The sequence below is a fragment of the Amphibalanus amphitrite genome, unplaced genomic scaffold (genome assembly GCF_019059575.1).
Source record: "Amphibalanus amphitrite isolate SeventyFive unplaced genomic scaffold, NRLGWU_Aamphi_draft 000699F_arrow, whole genome shotgun sequence".
Taxonomy (NCBI): Eukaryota; Metazoa; Arthropoda; class Thecostraca; order Balanomorpha; family Balanidae; genus Amphibalanus; species Amphibalanus amphitrite.
This window is the reverse complement of record NW_024882193.1, coordinates 281,963-303,171: the sequence shown is the minus strand read 5'-3', so window position 1 is coordinate 303,171 and position 21,209 is coordinate 281,963. Positions and strand designations below refer to the sequence as shown.

General features: G+C 56.9%; 1 protein-coding gene across 4 annotated transcripts in view; it reads right to left on the bottom strand.

The window, feature by feature from the left end:
- Nucleotides 1–641: 641 nt before the first annotated feature.
- The window catches only part of LOC122364809, a 59,208-nt gene continuing 38,640 nt past the window's right edge, over nt 642–21,209 (bottom strand). For 3 of the 4 annotated variants that reach the window (XM_043335565.1, XM_043335567.1, XM_043335568.1), the window contains exons 6-13: nt 13,036–13,164; nt 12,169–12,300; nt 11,706–11,849; nt 6,549–6,668; nt 4,551–4,735; nt 3,990–4,217; nt 3,200–3,359; nt 642–2,447 (exon numbers count right to left, since the gene is read on the bottom strand). In XM_043335565.1, coding sequence (XP_043191500.1) covers nt 2,299–2,447; nt 3,200–3,359; nt 3,990–4,217; nt 4,551–4,735; nt 6,549–6,668; nt 11,706–11,849; nt 12,169–12,300; nt 13,036–13,164 — 1,247 coding nt within the window. In that variant the 3' untranslated portion in view covers nt 642–2,298. The remainder of the gene's footprint in view (nt 2,448–3,199; nt 3,360–3,989; nt 4,218–4,550; nt 4,736–6,548; nt 6,669–11,705; nt 11,850–12,168; nt 12,301–13,035; nt 13,165–21,209) is intronic. The other variant, XM_043335566.1, reaches the window with a different exon arrangement.

The following is a 21,209-nucleotide window of genomic DNA, read 5'->3' as shown; positions in this document are numbered from 1 at the left end:
AATGAATGCGGCGGTGAAAAAATGTCGTAGGTAAACTGGCTCCCGAGTTATAAGCGTTTACTTTTAGGGCCGTTGTGGTCATGGCCAGATTTTCTGTGTCCATTCCCTGTATGCAGAGGTCTATGGCGTGACCTATCGATAAAATGATTTGACCACTTGTATTGGTTAGGTCATTGTTTCCTTATTGGTTAGGTTGTTTTCCGCTAAAGTCATTTCGGTAGGCGGAAATTTGACCACCCTGACGTGACTGTTTTCGACGGTCGGCGCTTTCGACGGGCGCTGAAGCTCCTCCCTGCCCGTGATTGTATATATACTGACTGACATGTCTGCAAGCGTGGACGTACGTGAGTGTGAGGACGCATGGCAGAGTGTTTTTGTGTGTGTATGATTCATAGGCTGACCTAAGAATGTACTGCATCGCTCACGCTGTTGACTCGGAGCCATAAAAGCCACTGCTGCTGTGGAGTGCTCCTCAAGGCAAATACAAACAGAAATACGTTTCATTTAGTGCAAACGAAACCACGATCTGGATGCCACTATCTGTTATGTGGCGCACCGGACGTTCGTGTGGATGTAAAGGTGCCTACGGCGAAATCAGCACGATTTCCCCGAATATCTAACGACATGACTGAAAGCATCGCTCCCGTTTCTAAAATGTATTGTATCAGTGGCTGGCATATAGCGGCACAACCAGACTAAATTCCACAAACAAAGGGGCGCCACCACGCCGCCACCATATAGATGCAAATCTGGCTCGGTCCTATACACGATCATAGCGATTACGGTTGTTACAGATATCATTTTCTCTCATTTTGTGTCGTATGCCAAAGTTATCACCAGCGAGCTCTCTAACAGCAGCTCGTCACACGTCAGTGAGTCAGTGAGTCAGTGAGTCAGTGAGTCAGTGTGTCAGTGAGTCAGTGTGTCAGTGTGTCAGTGTGTCAGTGTGTAAGTGTGTCAGTGTGTCAGTGTGTCAGTGTGTCAGTGAGTCAGTGAGTCAGTGTGTCAGTGAGTCAGTGTGTCAGTGAGTCAGTGAGTCAGTGTGTCAGTGTGTCAGTGAGTCAGTGAGTCAGTGAGTCAGTGTGTCGGCTCGTCACACGTCAGTGTGTCAGTGTGTCAGTGAGTCAGTGTGTCAGTGAGTCAGTGAGTCAGTGAGTCAGTGTGTCAGTGAGTCAGTGTGTCAGTGTGTCAGTGAGTCAATGAGTCAGTGAGTCAGTGAGTCAGTGTGTCGGCTCGTCACACGTCAGTGTGTCAGTGTGTCAGTGTGTCAGTGAGTCAGTGTGTCAGTGAGTCAGTGTGTCAGTGAGTCAGTGTGTCAGTGAGTCAGTGAGTCAGTGAGTCAGTGAGTCAGTGAGTCAGTGTGTCAGTGAGTCAGTGTGTCAGTGTGTCAGTGTGTCAGTGTGTCAGTGTGTCAGTGTGTCAGTGAGTCAGTGTGTCAGTGTGTCAGTGAGTCAGTGTGTCAGTGAGTCAGTGAGTCAGTGAGTCAGTGTGTCAGTGTGTCAGTGTGTCAGTGAGTCAGTGTGTCAGTGAGTCAGTGAGTCAGTGAGTCAGTGAGTCAGTGTGTCGGCTCGTCACACGTCAGTGTGTCAGTGTGTCAGTGAGTCAGTGTGTCAGTGAGTCAGTGAGTCAGGGAGTCAGTGTGTCAGTGAGTCAGTGTGTCAGTGTGTCAGTGAGTCAGTGAGTCAGTGAGTCAGTGAGTCAGTGTGTCGGCTCGTCACACGTCAGTGTGTCAGTGTGTCAGTGTGTCAGTGAGTCAGTGTGTCAGTGAGTCAGTGTGTCAGTGTGTCAGTGAGTCAGTGTGTCAGTGAGTCAGTGTGTCAGTGAGTCAGTGAGTCAGTGTGTCAGTGTGTCAGTGTGTCAGTGTGTCAATGAGTCAGTGAGTCAGTGTGTCAGTGTGTCAGTGTGTCAGTGAGTCAGTGTGTCAGTGAGTCAGTGTGTCAGTGAGTCAGTGTGTCAGTGTGTCAGTGAGTCCAAAGTGCAGCTGGATGCGTCGTGCAGCCGGTCGGCCGCTGGCCATCGCTCCTCCGGGCGGGCGGGCGGTCGGCAGAGCAGACCGCCGTGGAGCGGGCGCCGGCCGGCTCAGAAGAACTGGGTGCAGCTGGCGGGCGGGCGGGCGGCAGAGCAGACCGCCGTGGAGCGGGCGCCGGCCGGCTCAGAAGAACTGGGTGCAGCTGGCGGGCGGGCGGGCGGCAGAGCAGACCGCCGTGGAGCGGGCGCCGGCCGGCTCAGAAGAACTGGGTGCAGCTGGCGGGCGGGCGGGCGGCAGAGCAGACCGGCGTGGAGCGGGCGCCGGCCGGCTCAGAAGAACTGGGTGCAGCTGGCCCGGCCGGCGGCACACTCGCAAAGCAGCCCCTCGAACGGCTGGAAGCCGCCGGCCGGGAAAAGGCCCGTGTACCAGCCGCGGTCGCGGCCGAACGCCCGGCCGTTCCACTCGTGGTGGTAGCAGCCTGCCGACCGGTGTCAGAAGGTGTCAGAGGGGTGTCAGAGGGGGGTCAAAGGGTGTCAGAGGGTGTCAGAGGGATGTCAAAGGGATGTCAGACAGTGTCGGAGGGTGTCAGAGGGTGTCGGAGGGTGTCGGAGGGTGTCGGAGGGTGTCAGGGGGTCAGACGATGACAGGGACTGTCAGACGGTGTAAGCAGGTATCAGAGGGGTGTCAGAGTGTGCCAGGGGGTGTCAGGGTGTTTCCGAGGGGTGTGTGATGGTGTCAGAGTGTGTCATAGGATGTCAGACGGTGTCAGAAGTGCCGGAGGGGTGTCACAGGGTGTCAGAGTGTAACCAAGTCGTCATATTGGCGGCTGGTCTATCCCCACGGCCCACACACGGACGAGCTCGACTACTGTGTAGGGGCGCTTGTCTGGCGGCTTGTGAGCTTATCTGGCATCGTGTCTCAAGAAATGCTAAGTAATGATAAACCTTATAGATGAATCTTTCGACTATTCGATTCTCTGCGGTAGAAGGCAGACGGATCAAAACTTTGAAGGGCCACCACCATTTGAAAAAATGGGCAATTTTGGGTGAATGACTCAAGATCGGGACCCCAGCCACCTGCTTCTACAAGTAACACTGAATAACTCCGAAACTACCCTGATAATTCTTGAAGAAGATGTTACGTAGTCAGTGCGTGCCCCGATCCGTAGCCCAGTGTCGCCTCAGCTCAGCGCGACCGCTGTCACCCGTGACGGCAGATGCCGATACTCACATTGCGGGCTGACCTCGCGCACCACGTAGCTGTGCTCGTTGCACATGAATCTCTCGCAGTCGCTGGAGAAGATGGACACCTCCGAGCTGGGTGCGAACATCATGTCGCCTTCGAACGGGCCGCAGCCGGTGCTCAGATCCCCGCAGCCGGGCTTGTCCACCTGCGGGGCGCGGCGCCGTGTCGGCCGACAGTGCGGCAGTGACGCCAGCCAGCCCTCTCAGACTCTCTCCCTCTCTCTCTCTCTCTCTCTCTCTCTCTCTCTCTCTCTCTCTCTCTCTCTCTCTCTCTCTCTCTCTCTCTCTCTCTCTCTCTCTCTCTCTCTCTCTCTCTCTCTCTCTCTCTCTCTCTCTCTCTCTCTCTCTCTCTCTCTCTCTCTCTCTCTCTCTCACACACACACACACACAGACACACACACACGTCATCTTATATCGTTCACTGTACAGTTATAGCAAGCATGACAATAAACCGGCAGATAAGCCAGATATGATTGAGGAAGGATGATATCTCTATAATGATGACATCTTTCACACAAACATTTCCGAAGCAAGAATACGAGTATGTGCTTTCGTATTCGTGAACGATGCCGGTTAAGTCTTCGAATATGGGATAGCCGGCACAATATCTACGCCCTTCATTTCCCGCGCCGGGCCACCGTCCCCCCCCCCCCGCGCTGAGCGCTGACCCCCCTCCCCTGCGCTGAGCGCTGACCACCTCCCCCGCGCTGAGCGCTGACCCCCTCCCCCGCGCTGAGCGCTGAGCGCTGACCGGCGCCGGTCGGCGCCGCGCTCACCTGGCAGATGGGGTAGAGCATGTTGGCCCGGTTGTCGCACATATAGTCCTTCCAGCCCTGCGATTGGCGCGTGACGGTGAGGCCAGCGCAGTTGGTGCGCCGCAGGTCGTCCGGGTGGCCCTCCTCCCAGGGCGCGAACGTCAGCGTGTCGCCCTGCAGCGTCTGCCACTGGCGGCCGCTGAAGCGGGCGTTCACCCAGCCGCCCAGCTCGCGCGTCGAGTCGCGCCCCTGCAGGAGGGGGGGGGGGGGGCAGATACAACACTGGGCCCAAGGGAAGGGGGAGGAGAGGCGGCATTTACCACACTGGGCACGCCAGATTTGGTCGCAACCCTGTACAGACCGGGGAAAGTTGACCCACGGCTCACGGCAGACTCATTGTCAAAAGTAATCACCATTTAGTGTCTTCGTTCGGCGCTGTGCGGGCCCGGCGGCGTCTCCGTGCGTCCGTTACCCCCTGTCCCCGGCGGCGTCTCGGTGCGCCCTTTACCTCCATGTCCCCGGCGGTGTCTCGGTGCGTCCGTTACCTCCCCGTCCCCGGCGGCGTCTCGGTGCGTCCGTTACCTCCATGTTCCGGAATACGCTGATGAGCTGCTCCAGCTGGGCTGCGTTCTGTGGCAGCGCCAGCCGCGCGCGCAGCTTTTGACACGCCGCCGTGGCGTTGTTGAACGTCATCAGCTCCCTCCAGATGAAGACACACGAGCCGCCCAGGTCCAACCAGCCCTCCGGACACGGGCGCGCGAATATCGCTGTAAATGGGGCACCAACACCAACTGTCACAGGTCCAGCCAGCCCTCCGGACACGGGCACGAGAATGTTGCTGCTGAGGGGAGGCACCATCCGTCATCGGCACTCTCTCCAAATGGCACACAACTGGTCGCTTTCTGAATAATTCAACATGGTTTTAATTAAAGTTGACCAATACAGCACTACAGGAAAGCGAATTAGAATTCGAATACGAATCGGCGACGAATTAAAGGAAGGAACACATCAATGACAAACGAGGCAAAGCACCAATAGTGGGTTTCTTTCGCGAATGCCAATAGCATTTAACAGTGCTAATTTCACTGGCGCCTGTGACATTTCTAATCGTGCCGCTAAGCCGACACGCGTGCTGCACTGAACGGGCACTGTGCAGGGTGCCGACTGGGGAGGGTGCGGCTCGGGACTGAGCCGACTGGGAAGGGGAGCGGCTCGGGACTGAGCCGACTGGGGAGGGTACGGCTCGGGACTGGGCCGACTGGGGGCTCGGGACTGAGCCGACTGGGGAGGGTGCGGCTCGGGACTGAACCGACTGGGAAGGGGAGCGGCTCGGGACTGAGCCGACTGGGGAGGGTGCGGCTCGGGACTGAGCCGACTGGGGGCCGGCGCGGCGCCGGGAGGGAGCCGACTGGGGGCTCGGGACTGAGCCGACTGGGGGCTCGGGACTGAGCCGACTGGGGGCTCGGGACTGAGCCGACTGGGGAGGGTGCGGCTCGGGACTGAGTCGACTGGGGAGGGTGCGGATCGGGACTGAGCCGACTGGGGGCTCGGGACTGAGCCGACTGGGGGCCGGGACTGAGCCGACTGGGGGCTGGGGACTGAGCCGACTGGGGAGGGTGCGGCTCGGGACTGAGCCGACTGGGGGCCGGGACTGAGCCGACTGGGGGCCGGCGCGGCTCGGGACTGAGCCGACTGGGGGCTCGGGACTGAGCCGACTGGGGGCCCGGGACTGAGCCGACTGGGGGCTCGGGACTGAGCCGACGGGGGGCTCGGGACTGAGCCGACTGGGGAGGGTGCGGCTCGGGACTGAGCCGACTGGGGAGGGTGCGGATCGGGACTGAGCCGACTGGGGGCTCGGGACTGAGCCGACTGGGGGCTCGGGACTGAGCCGACTGGGGGCTGGGGACTGAGCCGACTGGGGGACCGGGACTGAGCCGACTGGGGAGGGTGCGGCTCGGGACTGAGCCGACTGGGGAGGGTGCGGCTCGGGACTGAGCCGACTGGGGGCCGGGACTGAGCCGACTGGGGGCCGGCGCGGCTCGGGACTGAGCCGACTGGGGGCCGGGACTGAGCCGACTGGGGGCCGGGACTGAGCCGACTGGGGGCTCGGGACTGAGCCGACTGGGGGCCCGGGACTGAGCCGACTGGGGGCTCGGGACTGAGCCGACTGGGGGCTCGGGACTGAGCCGACTGGGGAGGGTGCGGCTCGGGACTGAGCCGACTGGGGAGGGTGCGGCTCGGGACTGAGCCGACTGGGGGCCGGGACTGAGCCGACTGGGGGCCGGGACTGAGCCGACTGGGGGCCGGGACTGAGCCGACTGGGGGCCGGGACTGAGCCGACTGGGGGCTCGGGACTGAGCCGACTGGGGGCCGGGACTGAGCCGACTGGGGGCCGGGACTGAGCCGACTGGGGGCCGGGACTGAGCCGACTGGGGGCCGGGACTGAGCCGACTGGGGAGGGTGCGGCTCGGGACTGAGCCGCCTGGGGGCCGGGACTGAGCCGACTGGGGGCCGGGACTGAGCCGACTGGGGGCCCGGGACTGAGCCGACTGGGGGCCGGCGCGTTGCGGCGCGGCTCACCGGCGGCGTCGGTCGGCTCCGGCGTCCAGGCGCCGTCCCGACAGACCAGGTTGGTGCAGTCGTCCTGCGGCACAGCGTGCCCCGGCGGGTACAGCTGCCCCTCGCCGGGCCGCTCACAGCCTGCCCAAACGGCGCGCCGGCTCCGTCAGACAGACAGCACAGCACAGACAGCACATCACAGCGCAGACAGCACAGACAGCACAGAAAGACGGCATAGACAGTACAGACAGACAACACAGACAGCACAGATAGACAGACAGCACAGATAGACAGACAGCACAGATAGACAGACAGCACAGCACAGCACAGACAGCACATACAGCACAAACAGCACAGACAGCACCGACAGACGGACAAACAGACAAACACACAGACAGACAGACAGACAGACAGACAGACAGATATACAACGAACAGATACACGACTGACAGACAGACAGACAGATACACGACTTTAGCCACCAACAGACATAGATGGTTCATATCGATATATTACAGGCCGTATGAAAACTCGTCCGTTTACAAACGGCCTGGCCCGAGTCAGGCTGTTTGCAAACGGCCTGGGCGGCCCAGTCACTTTGCAAAAGAACTGAAAAGTCAGGCCGCTTGAAAACGGACTGAAGTTCCAGGCCGTTTGCAAACCGCCTGAAATTTCAGGCCGTTTGGAAACTGCCTAGGTCGCATGAAAACTAACGAGACACCAAGCTGTTTGCAAACGGCATACGCTGTTTGAAAACTGTCTAATCAGTGTGAAGGTAGCTGAGCAATGTTGAGGGCAATAATTTGTTGAAACACGACTGTTGGCAATATGTCGCCCCATGGACTGCCTGTGGCATGGTTCACCCAATTTCATTCACTGGATGAATTTTAAAACCTAAAGTAATATTGTCGGGAACAGGGCCGCGACGAGCACCTGCACAGTTAGAAAATGTTCGAAGCAGACGAGTCCTTCCGCAGACCCGATCATCCACCAGTCTGGATCTATCAAGTCATCCTCAGAAGTTGTTGTTACTTCGCCAGGCCGTTTGTAAATTGACTAGGCCTTTTGAAAACTGCCTCGTCCATTTCTAAATGGCCTAATATTTGAGGTGGTTAGCAAACGGCCAGTGTTTTCAGGCCGTTTGTTTCATACGGCCTGTACCAGACATTCACAGTGAAGCTCCAGTCAACGCTGGGCGCTCAGACTGAGTGAGTAAATACTCTGTACTATACTACACCTTTTTGCATTTGAATTCAAACATTCGCCATAACTGTTTCGGGGGCCATTTCGACAATCGGCGTTGAACACAACTATTCCGACGTTATGTGTTCCATTTCAGCCATTCAGCAAAACCGATTGAACACTGGAGTGAGGGATCTGCAAGACAGTTTAACAGTTCGACAGACTTCGGCATTGAGCGAGCCAGCTCGGCACATGACGACTAGGTTCGACCATTGACGATTTGTTTCACACAATGTTGAACCATTCCCTTAATGTCGAGTTGTAAAGGAAGACCGCCAAATAGTTTTGCACAATAATGGCGATTCTTTGTGACCAACCGCACATTTGTAGTGCCACCTATATGGCGAATGTGTACGAATGTTTTGTCTAATGGTCAAAGGCTACCGCAAAAAGGTGCAGTACCTTCTCTGTACTTAGAGCCCACGCTGGGGATGAAGTCCAGCCTACTCTGTAGGGGAGAGTGGGGTAATTTGGCCGGTGGTGTAAATTGGCCGCCCCCACCTGTACCATGTCTAATAAAAGTGAGTGAAATAACTCTAGTCTCTATTCATTTGTCATGGGTAGAAATAACTGGAGGACAAATGTCAAAACTTTGCCCCTCGTAGTTTTATTAAAAATTAATAAAACGTTAATTTCATTAGAAAATGGTAACTTTTGCTTCTGTTTACAAAGTTGTATAACATGTAGTATTTGGGCTCAAAACGAATTCAGACATTATAGCGCCATTCTTGGGGGTGTTCAGCGGTTCCAAGAGCAATTTCATCTAATTCCGTATAGCCGTGATGACTTTATAGACAAAAATTTTCAGAATGGCAATATGGGGTAATTTGGCCGGGACTAGCGGGGCAACTTGGCCGGTGCGCTCATGGTCACTATGCTAGGACGGCCGAGTTTTCATGGTTAATTGTACCATAAATGACATGATTCATGACCAACTTTGACTTCTTTGATGCCTTACTTCCGATTGGTCAACTGTAAGAGCATGTGACGTCATCAAAGGTTACCAAACGTTTTTTGCTAATAAATCCTTACATAAAAATGGTACAGCCACACAAATGGTCTCATTCTGTTCAGTTCGCCAAGGCGCATCGAATGATATGCATGATGACCTTGAAATCACGTGACATTGAGGTCAAGCGACCTGAGGTAACGTGACCTGAGGTCAACCTTTGACCTTGACTTCTCGAGGTCAACACATATATGTTTCGATGCGCACTGACGAGAGAATTACGATGGTACTCGAAGTTTTGGCCTAGCTTGATTACTTCAAAAGTTATTCGTAAAAAACTGTCTTCGCATCTAGAGCCGCTAATTTGGCTATTTTGACCCCTGTGACCCCTGAGTCAACCTCCAAAATGCGGCAAATGCGTCATAGGACACACGTCATTGCTGAATCTGAAGCTGACTCGCAATATAAGAGAAACTCCCGACCGCAAACTAACACCGGCCAAATTGCCCCACACCCCCGGCCAAATAACCCTGCTAGTGGGGCAATTTGGCCGCCTTGCAGACCTTTGTAATACGTCACAATTTCAATATAAGTAATTACTCTATCATTTCAAGTTCACTGTCCAGTAAAGTAAAATGAATGCGACACCTGCCAGCGTTGAGAAAATGCAGAAATGTGTCGTCAATTTTAAGTTACATCGATTTCTAAAAAAAGCGGCCAAATTACCCCACTCTCCCCTACTTACAGCCCACGCTGGGGATGTAGTCCTACCTACTCTGTACTTAGAGCCCACGCTGGGGATGTAGTCCTACCTACTCTGTACTTACAGCCCACGCTGGGGATGTAGTCCTACCTACTCTGTACTTAGAGCCCACACTGGGGATGTAGTCCTACCTACTCTGTACTTACAGCCCACGCTGGGGATGTAGTCCTACCTACTCTGTACTTACAGCCCACGCTGGGGATGTAGTCCTACCTACTCTGTATTTAGAGCCCACACTGGGGATGTAGTCCTACCTACTCTGTACTTACAGCCCACGCTGGGGATGTAGTCCTACCTACTCTGTACTTACAGCCCACGCTGGGGATGTAGTCCTACCTACTCTGTACTTACAGCCCACGCTGGGGATGCAGTCTTACCTACTCTGTACTTACAGCCCACGCTGGGGATGTAGTCCTACCTACTCTGTACTTAGAGCCCACGCTGGGGATGTAGTCCTACTTACTCTGTACTTACAGCCCACGCTGGGGATGTAGTCCTACCTACTCTGTACTTACAGCCCACGCTGGGGATGCAGTCTTACCTACTCTGTACTTACAGCCCACGCTGGGGATGTAGTCCTACCTACTCTGTACTTAGAGCCCACGCTGGGGATGTAGTCCTACCTACTCTGTAGGTACTTAGAGCCCACACTGGGGATGTAGTCCTACCTACTCTGTACTTACAGCCCACGCTGGGGATGTAGTCCTACCTACTCTGTACTTACAGCCCACGCTGGGGATGTAGTCCTACCTACTCTGTACTTACAGCCCACGCTGGGGATGTAGTCCTACCTACTCTGTACTTAGAGCCCACGCTGGGGATGTAGTCCTACCTACTCTGTACTTACAGCCCACGCTGGGGATGTAGTCCTACCTACTCTGTACTTACAGCCCACGCTGGGGATGTAGTCCTACCTACTCTGTACTTACAGCCCACGCTGGGGATGTAGTCCTACCTACTCTGTAGGTACTTAGAGCCCACGCTGGGGATGTACATAGTCGTACCTACTCTGTAATTACAGCCCACGCTGGGGATGTAGTCCTACCTACTCTGTACTTACAGCCCACGCTGGGGATGTAGTCCTACCTACTCTGTACTTACAGCCCACGCTGGGGATGTAGTCCTACCTACTCTGTACTTACAGCCCACGCTGGGGATGTAGTCCTACCTACTCTGTACTTACAGCCCACGCTGGGGATGTAGTCCTACCTACTCTGTACTTAGAGCCCACGCTGGGGATGTAGTCCTACTTACTCTGTACTTACAGCCCACGCTGGGGATGTAGTCCTACCTACTCTGTACTTACAGCCCACGCTAGGGATGTAGTCCTACCTACTCTGTACTTACAGCCCACGCTGGGGATGTAGTCCTACCTACTCTGTACTTACAGCCCACACTGGGGATGTAGTCCTACCTACTCTGTACTTACAGCCCACGCTGGGGATGTAGTCCTACCTACTCTGTACTTAGAGCCCACGCTGGGGATGTAGTCCTACTTACTCTGTACTTACAGCCCACGCTGGGGATGTAGTCCTACCTACTCTGTACTTACAGCCCACGCTGGGGATGTAGTCCTACCTACTCTGTAGGTACTTAGAGCCCACGCTGGGGATGTACATAGTCGTACCTACTCTGTACTTACAGCCCACGCTGGGGATGTAGTCCTACCTACTCTGTACTTACAGTCCACGCTGGGGATGTAGTCCTACCTACTCTGTACTTACAGCCCACGCTGGGGATGTAGTCCTACCTACTCTGTACTTAGAGCCCACACTGGGGATGTAGTCCTACCTACTCTGTACTTACAGCCCACGCTGGGGATGTAGTCCTACCTACTCTGTACTTACAGCCCACGCTGGGGATGTAGTCCTACCTACTCTGTACTTACAGCCCACGCTGGGGATGTAGTCCTACCTACTCTGTAGGTACTTAGAGCCCACGCTGGGGATGTACATAGTCGTACCTACTCTGTACTTACAGCCCACGCTGGGGATGTAGTCCTACCTACTCTGTACTTACAGCCCACGCTGGGGATGCAGTCTTACCTACTCTGTACTTACAGCCCACGCTGGGGATGTAGTCCTACCTACTCTGTACTTACAGCCCACGCTGGGGATGTAGTCCTACCTACTCTGTACTTACAGCCCACGCTGGGGATGTAGTCCTACCTACTCTGTACTTACAGCCCACGCTGGGGATGTAGTCCTACCTACTCTGTACTTACAGCCCACGCTGGGGATGTAGTCCAGCACCACCTCGGGCCCAGCTCCGTTGTCCTTGCAGAAGACAAACATACACTTGGAGGCAATCCGGTCGAGCGTTTCGCCAACAGGGAACAGCTTTCCCTTGTAGACGCAGCCTACCGGTCCTGCGGGCACAGTCCGCAGTCACCCAAATGTTATCTTCCAGTCACTTATAGCCGCCTGCTACCTGCAACTATAGCTATAGTTTAGTTAAAGTATAGTTAAGTGACTATAGTATAAATAAGTTTGACGTATTTCGTAGCTGACCGCGTCATGTGCTGGGAAGACGGCAGGGCGCTCGGTCAAAACCGCCTGCTATAAAACAAAACAGACGGGCTCAGCACGCGACCAATGGTGAGTCAGTGTGCACGAGGCCCCGTTGGTGTATAGGTACCACTGCCGCCGCCGGCGGCTCTCAGCAGCCGCGCCGGCCGGCCGACTCGCCTTCTGGCTGGCTGGTGGGCGCCGGCCCGCACTCGGGACACGTGCCGTAGCGCGAGCAGCACTGCCGAAAGCCCAGCGTGTCGCCGTCGTGCTGCAGCGGACAGCAGTCCTCCTGGGCCAGCTTCTCCGAGTCTGCCGAGACGGCCGGGTAACGCCGGGTAACGCCGGGTAATGGGGCAGCGGGGTAACGGGGCGGCGGGGTAACGGAGTAACGCGGAAACGGGCGTGTCATGGAATGGTCCGCAATGTTGAGAAATGTCTGCAAATGGGATTTGTATCTTGTCTAAAGCATGTTGACATTTTTCGTAGCTGTCTAATATCTAACTTTGTGCATTCGAATAGTAACCCATTGTAGCATTTCGCTTCCTCTGCACCTAGAAAATGACTCGAATCCGGGCGGTGTTAGCGGCGCCCATTTGGGCCCACCCGCGGCGGCACCGACGGGTAGTGTGTGTGTCCGGGCTCACCCACCGACGGGTAGTGTGTGTGTCCGGGCTCACCCACCGACGGGTAGTGTGTGTGTCCGGGCTCACCCACCGACGGGTATTGTGTGTGTCCGGGCTCCCCCACCGACGGGTAGTGTGTGTGTCTGGGCTCACCCACCGACGGCTATTGTGTGTGTCTGGGCTCACCCACCGACGGGTATTGTGTGTGTCCGGGCTCCCCCACCGACGGGTAGTGTGTGTGTCTGGGCTCACCCACCGACGGCTATTGTGTGTGTCTGGGCTCACCCACCGACGGGTATTGTGTGTGTCTGGGCTCCCCCACCGACGGGTAGTGTGTGTGTCTGGGCTCACCCACCGACGGCTATTGTGTGTGTCTGGGCTCACCCACCGACGGGTATTGTGTGTGTCTGGGCTCACCCACCGACGGGGCAGACGGGGCAGAAGCCGAGCGTCTGGCAGCAGTTGTTGAAGCCGTAGAGGTCGCCGCGCTGCTGGAGCCCGCAGCAGGTCTCCTGTGCCTTCTTCATGGTCGGGCCGTCGGGCACGGACGCTGCGGCCGGCCACAGAGGGACACAGTCACCGACACAGTCACCGGCACAGTCACCGACAGTTACCGATACAGAGGCACACAGTCACCGACACAGTCACCGACACAGAGGCACAGCGGGGCACAGTCACCGACACAGTCACCGACACAGTCACCGCACAGTCACCGACACAGAGGCACAGCGGGGCACAGTCACCGACACAGTCACCAACACAGTCACCAACACAGTCACCGACACAGTCACCGACACAGTCACCGCACAGTCACCGACACAGAGGCACAGCGGGGCACAGTCACCGACACAGTCACCGACACAGTCACCGCACAGTCACCGACACAGAGGCACAGCGGGGCACAGTCACCGACACAGTCACCAACACAGTCACCAACACAGTCACCGACACAGTCACCGACACAGTCACCGACACAGTCACCGACACAGCCACCGACACAGTCACCGACACAGTCACCGACACAGTCACCGACACAGAGGCACAGCGGGGCACAGTCACCGACACAGAGTCACAGAGGGACACAGTCACCGGCACAGTGGCACAGCGGGGCACAGTCACCGACACAGTCACCGACACAGTCACCGGCACAGTCACCGACACAGTCACCGACACAGTCACCGCACAGTCACCGACACAGAGGCACAGCGGGGCACAGTCACCGACACAGTCACCGACACAGTCACCGCACAGTCACCGACACAGAGGCACAGCGGGGCACAGTCACCGACACAGTCACCAACACAGTCACCAACACAGTCACCGACACAGTCACCGACACAGTCACCGACACAGTCACCGACACAGAGGCACAGAGGGGCACAGTCACCGACACAGTCACCGACACAGTCACCGGCACAGTCACCGACACAGTCACCGACACAGAGTCACAGAGGGACACAGCCACCGACACAGTCACCGACACAGTCACCGACACAGTCACCGACACAGTCACCGACACAGAGGCACAGAGGGGCACAGTCACCGACACAATCACCGACACAGTCACCGGCACAGTCACCGACACAGTCACCGACACAGAGTCACAGAGGGACACAGCCACCGACACAGTCACCGACACAGTCACCGACACAGTCACCGACACAGAGGCACAGCGGGGCACAGTCACCGACACAGAGTCACAGAGGGACACAGTCACCGGCACAGTGGCACAGCGGGGCACAGTCACCGACACAGTCACCGACACAGTCACCGGCACAGTCACCGACACAGTCACCGACACAGAGGCACACAGTCACCGACACAGTCACCGACACAGTCACCGACACAGTCACCGGCAGGCGACACAGTCACCGACACAGTCACCGACACAGTCACCGACAGTCACCGACACAGTCACCGACACAGTCACCGACACAGTCACCGACACAGTCACCGACACCGTCACCGACACAGTCACCGACACAGTCACCAACACTGTCACCGACACAGTCACCGACACAGTCACCGACACAGTCACCGACACAGTCACCGACACCGTCACCGACACAGTCACCGACACAGTCACCAACACTGTCACCGACACAGTCACCGACACAGTCACCGACACAGTCACCGACACAGTCACCGACACAGTCACCGACACAGAGGCACAGAGGGGCACAGTCACCGACACAGTCACCGACACAGTCACCGGCACAGTCACCGACACAGTCACCGACACAGAGTCACAGAGGGACACAGCCACCGACACAGTCACCGACACAGTCACCGACACAGTCACCGACACAGTCACCGACACAGAGGCACAGAGGGGCACAGTCACCGACACAATCACCGACACAGTCACCGGCACAGTCACCGACACAGTCACCGACACAGAGTCACAGAGGGACACAGCCACCGACACAGTCACCGACACAGTCACCGACACAGTCACCGACACAGAGGCACAGCGGGGCACAGTCACCGACACAGAGTCACAGAGGGACACAGTCACCGGCACAGTGGCACAGCGGGGCACAGTCACCGACACAGTCACCGACACAGTCACCGGCACAGTCACCGACACAGTCACCGACACAGAGGCACACAGTCACCGACACAGTCACCGACACAGTCACCGACACAGTCACCGGCAGGCGACACAGTCACCGACACAGTCACCGACACAGTCACCGGCAGGCGACACAGTCACCGACACAGTCACCGACACAGTCACCGACACAGTCACCGCACAGTCACCGACACAGAGGCACAGCGGGGCACAGTCACCAACACAGTCACCAACACAGTCACAGAGGGACACAGTCACCGGCACAGTCACCGACACAGTCACCGACACAGTCACCGACACAGAGGCACAGAGGGGCACAGTCACCGACACAGTCACCGACACAGTCACCGACACCGTCACCAACACAGTCACCGACACAGTCACCGACACAGTCACCGACACAGTCACCGACACAGAGGCACAGAGGGGCACAGTCACCGACACAGTCACCGACACAGAGGCACAGCGGGGCACAGTCACCGACACAGAGTCACAGAGGGACACAGTCACCGGCACAGTGGCACAGCGGGGCACAGTCACCGACACAGTCACCGACACAGTCACCGGCACAGTCACCGACACAGTCACCGACACAGAGGCACACAGTCACCGACACAGTCACCGACACAGTCACCGACACAGTCACCGGCAGGCGACACAGTCACCGACACAGTCACCGACACAGTCACCGACAGTCACCGACACAGTCACCGACACAGTCACCGACACAGTCACCGACACAGTCACCGACACCGTCACCGACACAGTCACCGACACAGTCACCAACACTGTCACCGACACAGTCACCGACACAGTCACCGACACCGTCACCGACACAGTCACCGACACAGTCACCGACACAGTCACCGACACAGTCACCGGCAGGCGACACAGTCACCGACACAGTCACCGACACAGTCACCGACAGTCACCGACACAGTCACCGACACAGTCACCGACACAGTCACCGACACAGTCACCGACACCGTCACCGACACAGTCACCGACACAGTCACCAACACTGTCACCGACACAGTCACCGACACAGTCACCGACACAGTCACCGACACAGTCACCGACACAGTCACCGACACAGAGGCACAGAGGGGCACAGTCACCGACACAGTCACCGACACAGTCACCGGCACAGTCACCGACACAGTCACCGACACAGAGTCACAGAGGGACACAGCCACCGACACAGTCACCGACACAGTCACCGACACAGTCACCGACACAGTCACCGACACAGAGGCACAGAGGGGCACAGTCACCGACACAATCACCGACACAGTCACCGGCACAGTCACCGACACAGTCACCGACACAGAGTCACAGAGGGACACAGCCACCGACACAGTCACCGACACAGTCACCGACACAGTCACCGACACAGAGGCACAGCGGGGCACAGTCACCGACACAGAGTCACAGAGGGACACAGTCACCGGCACAGTGGCACAGCGGGGCACAGTCACCGACACAGTCACCGACACAGTCACCGGCACAGTCACCGACACAGTCACCGACACAGAGGCACACAGTCACCGACACAGTCACCGACACAGTCACCGACACAGTCACCGGCAGGCGACACAGTCACCGACACAGTCACCGACACAGTCACCGACACAGTCACCGCACAGTCACCGACACAGAGGCACAGCGGGGCACAGTCACCAACACAGTCACCAACACAGTCACAGAGGGACACAGTCACCGGCACAGTCACCGACACAGTCACCGACACAGTCACCGACACAGAGGCACAGAGGGGCACAGTCACCGACACAGTCACCGACACAGTCACCGACACAGTCACCGCACAGTCACCGACACAGAGGCACAGCGGGGCACAGTCACCAACACAGTCACCAACACAGTCACAGAGGGACACAGTCACCGGCACAGTCACCGACACAGTCACCGACACAGTCACCGCACAGTCACCGACACAGAGGCACAGCGGGGCACAGTCACCGACACAGTCACCGACACAGTCACCGCACAGTCACCGACACAGAGGCACAGCGGGGCACAGTCACCGACACAGTCACCAACACAGTCACCAACACAGTCACCGACACAGTCACCGACACAGTCACCGACACAGTCACCGACACAGAGGCACAGAGGGACACAGCCACCGACACAGTCACCGACACAGTCACCGACACAGTCACCGACACAGTCACCGACACAGAGGCACAGAGGGGCACAGTCACCGACACAATCACCGACACAGTCACCGGCACAGTCACCGACACAGTCACCGACACAGAGTCACAGAGGGACACAGCCACCGACACAGTCACCGACACAGTCACCGACACAGTCACCGACACAGAGGCACAGCGGGGCACAGTCACCGACACAGAGTCACAGAGGGACACAGTCACCGGCACAGTGGCACAGCGGGGCACAGTCACCGACACAGTCACCGACACAGTCACCGGCACAGTCACCGACACAGTCACCGACACAGAGGCACACAGTCACCGACACAGTCACCGACACAGTCACCGACACAGTCACCGGCAGGCGACACAGTCACCGACACAGTCACCGACACAGTCACCGACAGTCACCGACACAGTCACCGACACAGTCACCGACACAGTCACCGACACAGTCACCGACACCGTCACCGACACAGTCACCGACACAGTCACCAACACTGTCACCGACACAGTCACCAACACTGTCACCGACACAGTCACCGACACAGTCACCGACACAGTCACCAACACTGTCACCGACACAGTCACCAACACCGTCACCGACACAGTCACCGACACAGTCACCGACACAGTCACCGACACAGTCACCGGCAGGCGACACAGTCACCGACACAGTCACCGACACAGTCACCGACAGTCACCGACACAGTCACCGACACAGTCACCGACACAGAGGCACAGCGGGGCACAGTCACCGACACAGTCACCGACACAGTCACCGACACAGTCACCAACACTGTCACCGACACAGTCACCGACACAGTCACCGACACAGTCACCGACACAGTCACCGACACAGTCACCGACACAGAGGCACAGAGGGGCACAGTCACCGACACAGTCACCGACACAGTCACCGGCACAGTCACCGACACAGTCACCGACACAGAGTCACAGAGGGACACAGCCACCGACACAGTCACCGACACAGTCACCGACACAGTCACCGACACAGTCACCGACACAGAGGCACAGAGGGGCACAGTCACCGACACAATCACCGACACAGTCACCGGCACAGTCACCGACACAGTCACCGACACAGAGTCACAGAGGGACACAGCCACCGACACAGTCACCGACACAGTCACCGACACAGTCACCGACACAGAGGCACAGCGGGGCACAGTCACCGACACAGAGTCACAGAGGGACACAGTCACCGGCACAGTGGCACAGCGGGGCACAGTCACCGACACAGTCACCGACACAGTCACCGGCACAGTCACCGACACAGTCACCGACACAGAGGCACACAGTCACCGACACAGTCACCGACACAGTCACCGACACAGTCACCGGCAGGCGACACAGTCACCGACACAGTCACCGACACAGTCACCGACAGTCACCGACACAGTCACCGACACAGAGGCACAGCGGGGCACAGTCACCAACACAGTCACCAACACAGTCACAGAGGGACACAGTCACCGGCACAGTCACCGACACAGTCACCGACACAGTCACCGACACAGTCACCGACACAGTCACCGACACAGTCACCGACACAGTCACCGGCAGGCGACACAGTCACCGACACAGTCACCGACACAGTCACCGACAGTCACCGACACAGTCACCGACACAGAGGCACAGCGGGGCACAGTCACCAACACAGTCACCAACACAGTCACAGAGGGACACAGTCACCGGCACAGTCACCGACACAGTCACCGACACAGTCACCGACACAGTCACCGACACAGTCACCGACACAGTCACCGCACAGTCACCGACACAGAGGCACAGCGGGGCACAGTCACCAACACAGTCACCAACACAGTCACAGAGGGACACAGTCACCGGCACAGTCACCGACACAGTCACCGACACAGTCACCGACACAGAGGCACAGAGGGGCACAGTCACCGACACAGTCACCGACACAGTCACCGACACCGTCACCAACACTGTCACCGACACAGTCACCGACACAGTCACCGACACAGTCACCGACACAGTCACCGACACCGTCACCGACACAGTCACCGACACAGTCACCGACACAGTCACCGACACAGCCACCGACACCGTCACCGACACAGTCACCGACACAGTCACCGACACAGTCACCGACACAGAGGCACAGCGGGGCACAGTCACCGACACAGTCACCGACACAGTCACCGACACAGTCACCGACACAGTCACCGACACAGTCACCGACACAGTCACCGACACCGTCACCGACACAGTCACCGACACAGTCACCGACACAGTCACCGACACAGTCACCGACACAGTCACCGACACAGAGGCACAGCGGGGCACAGTCACCGACACAGTCACCGACACAGTCACCGCACAGTCACCGACACAGAGGCACAGCGGGCACAGTCACCGACACAGTCACCGACACAGTCACCGCACAGTCACCGACACAGAGGCACAGCGGGGCACAGTCACCGACACAGTCACCAACACAGTCACCAACACAGTCACCGACACAGAGTCACAGAGGGACACAGTCACCGGCACAGTCACCGACACAGTCACCGACACAGTCACCGACACAGAGGCACAGAGGGGCACAGTCACCGACCAACGGTCAAAACGAAGACTCAGTACACAGCGGGGCACAGGGCACACACAGGTGGGGGGTGGGGGAGTCTATGGTTAAACAAAAAACTTAAAGTCTCAATATGCTGCTGGTGAACCGGGCGCGGGGAAGGTCACGTGGTCGTTCCGTGGTGTCATAAAAAGCCATGCATGGCCCCCGGCCCCTAACCACCCTAGCGTCGCCACGGAGGGTAGGCGGTTCAGCCTGCCCCTCCCCTCTGCCTCCGATCTGGCACCCTTTGGGATCGATCCAGACCTGAGAGACCTTTAGCTCGGAAGAATGGGATATATGTAGTTCGTTTATTTTAAGTTTGCCCCTCACTGTAAACGTCTCTTGGAACACAGCTCGAGAATTGCTAGCTGAATTACTGAGAAAACTGGTTACCGCACATTGTAGGTATTGAAGATATGAATAATATTTCAAAATAAGTTTTGAACACAGACGATGTAACGTTATGTTAAACGCCGTGCAATTTGTTAATTAGCTGAGACATAATTTCTGAGAAGTCGTCTATCCCTGTGGGGCTGTAGGTATTGGCAAATACTAGCTATGATTTTGTGAAATAGTAGGTAAATAAGTTTGATGAAATTGATCGTCTGTGAAATCTGGTCAAATCAATGTGCGCCAACCAGTTATCTCAGTAATTCAGCTAGCAATTCTCGTGCTGTGTTCAAAAAGACGTTTACAGTGAGGGGCAAACTTAAGAAAAACGAACGTCACCGAGAGGCGGGAAGGGGGATGTAAACAGCAACGATCACAACTTCGTCGGAGCCAATCCTGCAATGTTCGAAGGTTTTTGGCGGCACCTTTAAAAGAAGAGCAGGTACTGTCAGCTGTCTTCTCAGGTCTGATCAGTTTTACGACAGACTTTGGGGTTGCGTACAAGATCACCCACGCATCGAAAGCTTTCGCATTGCAGTTCTCGTCAGCAAAATCCCCTACAGTAGCAAAGCTACAGGGTGATCAAGGAAGAATGACAAAGCACATAATACCCACGAGACCCACGAGAGGCACATAATATATATTAAAAAAAAAACACGGAACAAATAGTGCATGGACGCGTTTCGATTATTAAATCTTCATCAGCATGACATAATCACAGAGAAAACAAGATATAGCACACAAACATTCGAGCTCGTCACAGTGCAATCGTCTTGATTTTAAAAATTCATGCATATGACATATTCGCTACTAATCCACCTGTAGGAGAATATCCA